This window comes from Apteryx rowi, unplaced genomic scaffold, assembly GCF_003343035.1.
Source record: "Apteryx rowi isolate R43461 unplaced genomic scaffold, aptRow1 scaffold_64, whole genome shotgun sequence".
Taxonomy (NCBI): Eukaryota; Metazoa; Chordata; class Aves; order Apterygiformes; family Apterygidae; genus Apteryx; species Apteryx rowi.
Genome location: NW_020450916.1, coordinates 471433 through 481667, shown reverse-complemented (window position 1 = coordinate 481667; position 10235 = coordinate 471433). Strand labels below are relative to the sequence as shown.

General features: G+C 36.5%; 1 protein-coding gene across 2 annotated transcripts in view; it reads left to right on the top strand.

Annotated features, from left to right (window-relative positions):
- Positions 1 to 1163: 1163 nt before the first annotated feature.
- Positions 1164 to 10235, top strand: part of CLIP4 (CAP-Gly domain containing linker protein family member 4) — a 30774-nt gene continuing 21702 nt past the window's right edge. For both annotated transcript variants that reach the window (XM_026084444.1, XM_026084443.1), the window contains exons 1-6: positions 1164 to 1203; positions 3466 to 3524; positions 4109 to 4255; positions 7335 to 7474; positions 8376 to 8469; positions 9381 to 9542. In XM_026084444.1, the coding sequence (XP_025940229.1) occupies positions 4123 to 4255; positions 7335 to 7474; positions 8376 to 8469; positions 9381 to 9542 (529 nt within the window). In that variant the 5' untranslated portion in view covers positions 1164 to 1203; positions 3466 to 3524; positions 4109 to 4122. The remainder of the gene's footprint in view (positions 1204 to 3465; positions 3525 to 4108; positions 4256 to 7334; positions 7475 to 8375; positions 8470 to 9380; positions 9543 to 10235) is intronic.

Sequence of the window (10235 nt, the reverse complement as noted above, 5' to 3'; positions counted from 1 at the left end):
GGGAGGGTCGCGAGGCGCGCGGGGCCGAGGCGGTGGCACTGGCGGGCGGCAGCCGCCTGGCAGCGGGCCGCGGCCGGGTCCTGGCGCCGACCGTGAGCCCCAGCGGCCCGGCTGCGCTGGGCTCGGGTTTCTCTTCGGCAGTTGAGGTTAAACGGAGAGGTTCAGAACCCAAAGGGTTGTTTCTTGCTCCCCCATAAAATCTGGCGCGCTGGTTTGGTTTATCTCATTTTGCATCTTGCTCTGTGTATCGTCGTATAACATAAAATAGCGTAAGCGACGTAGCTGATGCGCTCGCGCCAGCCTTTTGGAGTCGAGGTGTAATTTCATCTTACTGGAATGTCACCGTGTGCCCGACCCCAGCGAGGGAGGAAACGGCGGCTGCAGCTGCGGGAGCCCCCACGGCCGTTTGCCCTGCTGAGCTTCCTCTAGGGTTTCATTCTGAGAACCAGTGTGTAGTAGTGTTTGCACAGTATCTTTGCTGCCTTTTCTTCCTGCTGGAGGAGGAAATGAATGAAAGTTTAAACTAACACAGGCAATGGTGATAGCTCTGAAACCAAAACTCGTTTAAACTTTGAACTTCTCCAAGCACCGCTATGTTTGCAAGAAGGCTCCACGCTCTGGCTGAGAAACCAGTCTTGAGTGTGTCTATATTCACACGATGCATCTCTTGTACTGCAAATTTTACAGAACAAGCAGACAGTTTATATGTAAGAGTCTTGTTCTGTGAAGTGTTTAGTTCTCCTTCTTGCTTAGAAGTTTTTAAGATCATAGGTAGCCCATTATACAAGTTTTTGTCAAAAATAACATTGCATTTGTGACAAGTTCTGCCATCAAAGCTCTAGTGAAGTTGTATTTTATTACTTAACCTCTGTTAACCTTTGCAAGTGTTTGTTACAGCAGTTGCAGGAAAATTTTATATTTAGGTTTTAAGATAAGATTTCAAATTACAAAACCTGAAGTATATTAAAAAAATTGGATCCCTTATTGTAAGGCTAACTTTATTTTTTAATATGTAGAGGTACCATTCACATTCTCTGTAACGTGTGGATGTTGGGAAACCTGTGCTTGTTCTTCAGTCTTGCAAACATGAGTGCTTGTGCATCTGATGACTCCTTCAAGTTTTCTTAATTTTTTTTTTCAGTGATATTTCTTTCTTTCATTTTCAGACTGCATTCAGTTACAGCAACGCATGACTGGCACATAGTAAGTATGGTACTTGCTGCAACACAATACTACACTTAGTGGTACCATGGTTTGGCATTACTGTGGAAAGGAAAATTCTGTCATTTCTGTCATTGAATTTCTCTTACTGTTTTCTACTGTCTTTCTAATCTTCCGATCCTACTAACATCATCTGTTTTGTAGGGAAATCAGTACTCTTCTGGAACTTATTCCAGAAGATAGGGAACGAGACCTAGCGGAATGTCTCTAAGTCTGTATACTGCAGGTACTATTAGTACCTGAGGCAGTTGTATTTTCGCTCTGTCTTTCTGTCTGTCCTTTTTTCTGAAACTGTTTTTAGCCTTTGGTTTTCCCTTTGCCTTTCCAGGTATGCTTGCATCATGTTAACAGGTTGCGATGTTCTTATATTTGAGCTTGCCATCTCCAGAGGTAGTCATGGGTGCAGAACATGTAGTCGCATTGACATTGTGTAGTTCAGTAGTGTGTCACAATAAGATAATATATTTCTAGATCTGAATTAAAATCTCACAGTGTATGGGTGTACCAGCTTGGGTCAGGAGGTAATGGCACTCGTGTAAACATTTGTAGCCATTCTTTACAGTGGTGGGTGGGCATATTTGTCATTGCACTTGGGTATTCGTGTTGTCCACCCAACAACCTGGGTTGTTTCCCTGCCTGCTTTGCTAGTTTGTGTTGAATTCTTTTCCTTTGCATGACAGATTGCGTTCTCCCCTCTGGCCCTACAAAGTAAAAGATGCCCWGGATCCTTGCAAAAGGACAGATCCTGTTCTGTTTAGTCCGCTACTCTGTCCACAACTGTCTTTTTTGTATTAATTTTCRAATACCCTGCTGATTTCTAGTCCCCAAAACTTTTCATGATCACACCTTATGAATCGCCCATCTTCTTGTTTTCCATCTGCTCAGCAAGCTCTGACTACTTTTCATTGAGTTTCTTTTGTTTCTTCACTGTTGTACTAGCAGAGCTGTGAAAAAAGCGCTGTGAATTCCTTTCTTGTATTTTTTCTGACTTAACAGATTCAACTATCATCTCTTCTATACACATGCTTATTTGTTCTAGCTTTCTTTGAGCATTTGTTGAGAGTTTCCAGTGTGTTACCTGTGAAAAACTGTTGTGGATTCATGTGTCTTACAAAGTTTTTTGGTTTTTATTTTTCCCTGCAGCCTCTGAACTAGTAACAGATGGTACCAAGTTTATTTCACTGTTGCCATAAAAAAGAGAGAAAATTAGTGATTTAGTAGTCTATTAAACTGTCCATGATAAAAGAAAGTCATTGCTGTCATGTTTATGGTGATTATAAAGTCATTCAAAATGTAAACTCTAACTTGTCCTTACTGGATGAAAATAATAATTGAAATAATTAGTGATCCTATTGGCTGTATTGGATCCAAGGATGCCTAAACCAATGTAATTTGTTAATGCTGTGGGAAGAAATAGTCCTGTCCTTCCACAGTGACATCTTCCTTCTTGTGCCAGCACATGCATTAGTCCAGCTGCAGTGGATTGAGGAAGTAAACTACTTGGAAAAATACAACCCTTTTTCATCTAGATCTGTTTTCCAAGTTGAGAACAGTGAACTGCGCATGATGTAGAAGGAGAGGAAATTTTTATTTACTTATTTCAAGATTAACATCCCTAATCCGTTGTTAAAATATCTTTTTTTATTAGCATGTAGATTGTGTGAGGTTCCAAAATAATGCGGCAAATTTATTTTGGGAAATATTAGAATAAGTCCATTAAAATAGCTTTATGCATGTATGATATATAAAACAAATTAAAATAAGTCTCAAAAAAGACTCTACTTACTCTTGTTTTACTGTTCACTTACTGTATATGGATTAAACTCAAAAATGCCTTGAAGCTCCATAAATTTTTTCTCTGTCAGGCAGACTGGCTAAACAATTTCCTGAGTTAAGAGCACTGCGTAGCAATCTCCAGAATACAAATTTTAACATGTTTAGTAGAAGCACTGCTTTTACTCTGAGAATGGTGTATATAATCGTGGAAGTTCAAGATACAGAATTTAGGTTTTTTAGCTGAAAGGTGTAGTCTCTGGTAATTTGGTAATGTCAATTTTAATTAAGAATAGTATTCTGCTCTGTTTCTTACTGAATTTGCTCACAGAAATATCTTATCATACAAGTGGTAGCCAGCTCTCCTCTGATCTTAGCATATGAGCTGAAATTAGAATGTAACTTGGCCTGGTTGTTAGAAAATGCGACTAGAATTCTGTAGGACCATTTAATTTTTGTTCTCTCTCCTAGGTTGCTGTAAGGCTTGAAAAGTTGGCTGGAAACACTAGGGTGGAGGTTACAACACTGTGGTGAGTACACTATTTTAAAACACAGAAGGGAGAGGTTGGGAAAGGAGCTGATACAGAATCATGAGTTCAAGAATGAATCACTCAGTGATGAATTGTTTGCAGCTTTGTGTGGGAAGATTAAAGTGATGAGAGTTTGAAAAGAGGAGAAAGCAATAGTTGGTAGCGTGAGTGTTCTTGTTCACAGTGAAGGAAAGAAGAAGTGCTGCGTATGAGGAACAGTACTTGGTACTTCACATTTTCATATAGCTGTAAAACATCACTCTGCCTTCTAGCTGTTGCATTATTGTTTTCCTCATTGCCCAAGTGGAAAAACTGGGAGAAATTTCATGTTTTCCGTTAATACCATGCAAAATGAGTGATGAAGTCAAAACTGGAAGTTGGTTAACCTTGACACAATACTCAATCTACTAGCTTTTACTAATAAATGCATCTTACTAGCTTGTAAAAGTATTACAGTATTCATGTTTTGTATGTTTATTAAAGGAAAAATTTTAACTTCATTGTACATTATGTCTTATCATAGTAGAACTAGTCCTCAATATTTCCAACAAGGTTATTTATTCATTTTTTTGCTCCTGTTAAAGTGGCTTTCTAGAAGATGACCATAGAGGATCTCCCAGAACCTTCCTTAGAAGGAGATTCCCTCGCTGAAAGAGATCCGTTTTTATTCCCAAGCTCAGAATCACCTGTTACTTTTTCTGTTGCTGCAGCACCAATGCCTTCAGACTGTGGTATGTACTTTAACAGACAATGAATCTGTGAAGCTACTTTGACAGACAATAAATTTGAATAATACTTTTAAAGGAAAACTATAAACTCTTAATTTATTCCAAATTTTATTGCTTGTTGAATGAATTCTCTAATGAGTCTTTAAATGAAATTCAAGATGAAGAACCCCCCTCCCTACACTTTTTTCAGTTTACTTACTGTGAACATTTTTAATTATCATCTTTTCCTTTTTACTATTTCTTCTGTATGTGTGGTCAAATGTTTATAGATTGTTTACATCTAAATGTAGAAATACATATTGTGTTATGAGAAAATTCTGTAAAATTGCAACAATTAAGTTCAAATATAGTTAAACATCTACATTATGTTTAAAGTCTGTTATAAGCATAGAGATGCTGTTTCTCTTTGTGCTTTCAGTGTTTAAACAGTATAGGGGAAAATTTCTGTTAAAGGTTAGGTGTTTGGGGTGGTGAGGACTGTGGTGTAGGTTTTAATAGAAAATTGTTGCAAGTGTTGGTGATTGGTGATTTGAAATAATTTTGAATGGTCTTTGTATGTATAAATTACAATCGTATTTAAAACACAGTATGTAATGTCTCTATGGGTAAGGATTTCAATAAGTTGCTAAAATTATAATGCCTTTGAATATTGTGGAAGATGTCAATGGTATCTAGAAACCCTTAAAAATTACTTTCTCTACCTCCATTTTCCCAATGCATTGATTACAATGGTCAGCTATTTTAAGACATAGATACCCCTAGCATAATGTTCTGTCTTTGGTAGACTTAGCGCTCCTGAGACCCATTTGATGAGGTAGTATGGGTTTGGGAACTTAAGAGTTCCAAGTGATACGTACACGTGCATCTTTATACAGTTTTAGTACATGTGCATCTTTATACAGTTTACCCTTATTCTCCTAGCTTTTTTGTCTGTCCTTCTGTCTTATTCTGCCTTAAGTACTTCCATAAGTTATTCCATTCAGCTTTCTTATCCCCTAGAAAAATTTTCCTTTTGTCCGTCTTTAAACATTCCTGTGTTGTGATATCTGCAAATATCGCTACAGTATCACTAATATCTGTCTGATCTATGTCTACCCAGTGAATAAAAAGACTTCCTTTTATAAGAAGTCGCTGTCACATATGAAACAGTAATTTTATTTCTTAGTTTATATAGCTATACTTGTGTGTAACTGCATTTCTCTATAATTTCTTATTTGGAGTGTGCTGGTCACTTCTTTATAAGAGTGTTTTTAAAACCGTTATGTATGTACCTGTGCATGAGACTAGAGGACAACTAGTGGTGGAATGACCAAGAGTATTTCGTCTGTTGAAGTTTAACCTTCTTCTGCCAAACTCTTCCAGATAAAGATAAAATATACTTTTTATGGAACTTTTTGTTTTAAGAGATTTTCTAAAACATCTCTTTGTTTTGCTCTTACAAACATTGCAGTTGATCAGCTATTAAGTGCTTATGGTTGTTATTAATATATTCTCTTTTTTTTATCCTCACATGCTGGTTGTAAAGGTCTGGTAGAGTTGATTTCTGATATGTATTTTGAAGTTCAGGTTAGTAGCTACAAAGCTTCCTGGCAGAATAATAATCATGCATGTCATGTAAGATCATTAATCTTGTTGGCTGATAGTGGATTTTCTTCATAGCTTTCAGCATGCAGTCAGCTGAGGTCCAGGCAGAGGTTAAACATTAGTAGATAAACTAGTAGATCTGTGTCAATGCATGGGACTTAGGTTAAGAAGCCCACATTGTGTAATACAGGGAGATGAATTTTTGTTTTATATATTGTTTTTTTTACAATTTAGATGCAAATCAAAATTCATGCTAAATATCAGTGAAGAGGTCCTCCTTTTTCATTCTTGTTGAATCAAGAAAATGCAGTTAGAGAAACTCTAGATAGCCAAGAAGTGAGCTCCATATGTGCTTTTATTTCTTGATCCAAACTGAAAGTGTGGTGTGCTGTTTTTGAGGAAAGGTTATGATGATTCATCCAGAGGTGGTTTATACCATGTCATACACCCACCCCTGTTTCAGATGTCTGATGCCCTATTTTTACTCAGCTTGTACCTCTGTTCTGAGAGCCTTATGTTTATGATTGATGCAAACTGACATCATATATTAATTTGAAACCTTTTTAAAAGGCAGCTCTGTGATAGCTGCAGTGGGTAAAAGTTCAGTGTTTTCCATTATTCAGTCAGTTGCTGATGAGGGTATGTTCTGCTTCCATTCCTTTTCCTGATAGTCATGGCTATCCAGACATCTTCATATAATTTTGCGGAGTTGGAAGAAATTCAACAAATTTAAAATACAGTATGTGTACACATACACACATGTAAGTAATATGAAATGTCACACTTTAATAATAAAGGGTGTCTTATACCTGTACTTTGGGTTGCCCGATGAAGCTTAAAGTCTTAAAATTCTTTCTGGTCTTGGTTGTTGGTGGCTTAATTTTCAAAGGTGTTTGTTACTTGTAGCTACCACCAGTTTCACGGGGTTTTATTTTATTTTATACATTCATGGGGTTTTATACATTCACGACATTTCTGAAAATAATGCAGGCTATGGAATGCCTTCCTGTATATGTTTTGATATGTTTTATGAAAATGGGGATTGAAAAAGAGGGAAAATGCCTGGTCTGTAGCATACGGAGATATCATGTGCACATTTCATCACTCGATTGAGATTTCAAGAGGCTTGTTTTTGCTTGGGAACACCTTAGAATCAGCAATCTGTGGCTAGCTTGAAGCAAGAGTAAACCTTTTTTAGCATAATCATTGCACATCTCTATTGGTTCTTGCCTAAGCTTTAAATCAGCCTTGCAGTACTGTTATACTGGTTGCTGATGCAAAGCTTTTTCCAAAGTGTAAGTAAGACTGTAATGTAAGAGGGGAAAAAAAGACCAGATGTTAAAGAAAGACTTTTCTGAATTAATCAGAGTTCCTAAATTTCCAGTCTGATCAGTAGTAAAGTGAATCTCTCTCCTATTCTTTGCATCTGAGTTTGAAAATTAGATGTATTCTTAGAGCATGTTTGCACTTACAGTGATTCTTTATTTTTTTTTAACAGAGTTTTCCTTCTTTGATCCCAATGATGCAGCATGCCAAGAAATACTTTTCAACCCCAAAACATCAGTTTCTGAACTGTTTGCTATCTTAAGGCAGTGGGTTCCGCAGGTCCAGCAGAACATTGATATTATTGGGAATGAGGTGAGGAGTAAATGAAGATCCTTGAAAGCTTTCAGTGTTAAAGAAATATTATAATAGTGACAATTTTAAAAAACAGTTTATTCAAAAGCAGAACTGATCATAAATGCAGATACTGTTTTTGTCTCTTAGCATGTAGTTACCGATCAACATCTTGTATTCCAAATACTTTCAGTTTTCATTTGGAAAGATGAAGAAGATTGACAAAAATTCAGAACATTTGGATAGGCGGTAAAGACAGAATGTTTCTTCTTAAAGCAGTTATTTGCTTAGATGCCCTCCATCTTGGTATTTCAGTTTCCTACTTAACAGTAATCGTAAAACTCCGATACACAAAGTTACAGTGAAGCCTGACCTTAAGAACAATAGTTCCAAGTAACAAAATATGTTAGGACCCGAAATCTTTTTGGGACTTGCAACAGCCTGTTTTGATAAGACCCTTAGTTTTTTATTGATTCCATCCTACATTCTTATTTTTCCTCTTCTGGATTACAGGCTTTTCTAGATAAGTAGAGATATGGTAAGCATTCTTCCTACCATAGTGTAATTGGAGGCTTTTTGAAAAAGTGGTTGAGAGATCAAAGAAGTTGGGGGGAGACTTCTTAAGTAATCTATTTTTTTCTGTTGTTCAGTCAAACAGTTAACTTTTCAGCATGTGAAATGTATGTTAGAAGTAACAATATAAGGAAGATTTTAAATCTGTAAACAGTACAGGTTAATGATATCCAGATAACGCTATTTACTGTATTCTGCACTTCTGCAGTTACAGTGTATTCTGGCAGGCTTCTTTGTTAGCATCCATTCAAACAAATCCATGTGTCAATATAGCTGAAATAACTTACTGAATAATACTTATGTCAGAGATATGCCAGAGCTAAAATGTGATTGTTCTCCCCCACCACAGATCATTAAAAGAGGTTGCAATGTGAATGACAGAGATGGACTGACTGATATGACTCTCTTGCATTACACTTGCAAATCAGGGGCTCACGGTATTGGTAAGTAAAGATGTTAATTCATATACCCTAGTTAATTCACAGAGGTAACTCCCACTATTACAGATTTTTTTTTCTTGCAGTAGGTTTTTTTAGTACATGGTTCTGGTTCTTTTGGTAACATCAGAAAGGAAGATACAGAAGTGTAGCAGTGTTAGGATTGTGGCAGTTAGGAGTACATGGAGTTACAATTGGAAAAAATTATGAGTTACTGGTATTAATGTTGCAACAATATTACTAGCTTAAAATATATATTTAATGTAGCAGAGGCTGCTTCAGACTGAGGTACGAATTGTGAACTGAGCAATCTACAGTTTTCTTAGGTCAACGAAACTAGAACCTTTAGGTGACTGCATATTCTTTTTATTCACCCTGATCACATCAGAAGAAAACAGAGGAAAAAATCATTTAGGTTTGCGTTATTATGATCATAACTACTGGAAACAACAGCACATTCAGCTGTCTTCTTGAGGACCCCTGCTTTTCTCAGTTGTGCTTTTTTTTTATGCTGATCCTAAACAGGGAATGTGGGTTTGAACTAAGTTTCTGAGTGAGGTCTGGCAGAGGTTAGCTCTTCTGGTGGTGGAAGATCTTCTGTTAAAATAAACTTTAGTATTGTGGAATTTTTTGTCCTGTTTCAAGTACTAATATCCCTGGTTTTTGATGGGTGACATGCTATTTACATTAGAGATAAATAGGTAATGTTATGTAATAGAGTAGTGATTTCAGCTCTTTATGATAAAAGGCAAAGATTTTTGTACCCTAATCCTAACAGCAGAGACATCTTACAGTAATTGGTTTGCTGTAGGCTTTAAGGTTTAAAGTGCATTATATGTGACATGTAAGCATGTGCATATTTTTTGAGATCATTTAAATAAATCTTTAATGCATATTTTACAAAATTTGCTTTGCAGGTGATGTTGAAACTGCCGTAAAATTTGCCACGCAGCTTATTGATTTGGGTGCTGATAGTAGTTTACGCAGCCGCTGGACAAATATGAATGCTTTGCATTATGCTGCTTACTTTGATGTTCCAGAACTTATAAGTGTTATTTTGAAAAATGCAAAGCCAAAAGGTAGGCATTGGTACCTTTGTTTCATGCAGTAGGCTATATTTTGATCTTCTGTTGACCCCAGGTTGTTGTGTAGTGGTCTTTAAGGGCAGGGTTTGTTTATCCATTGTACATAAATAATTTCTAATTTCTTATTCTTTTCATCAGCTTCATTGGTACATTTTCTCTTAGTCTGAATTTTTGTGGTGAATGTACTGACTCTATTGCTGTTTTTTAAAATTGAGAATCTGAGATCAAAGGCTTTGTACAAAATGAGAGAGAAGCATATGACAGAGCAGAAGGGAAACAGGTAAATTCTAAGTAGTTGATTGAGGAATAAGAGAATGGATGCAGAAAACTGAAGATGTAACTTTCTGGTAAATTCTCAGGGTTTTTAAGATAACCTAATCTTTGAGAAGTACATTTGAAATACAGGGAGAAAGGTAAAGGAAAGGTGGAGATTTGGCAACAACAGAAAACTGACTGGTGGCTGAAGCAATTTTGACATGGTCATTTTTCTCACACCTCACCTATCCACTTTTTAAAAACAAAATGTATAGAAGGTCATGTCTAGGGAACAGCTTGATTTTAGTGTTTGGCATAAATGAATACATATATGTCTTTGAAAATGATGATATGAAGGGTTGGTTGTTGAAGTCGTCTTTACAGTAATGCAAATGGAAATACAGAAATGATGGTGAACCAGAAAATTAGAAA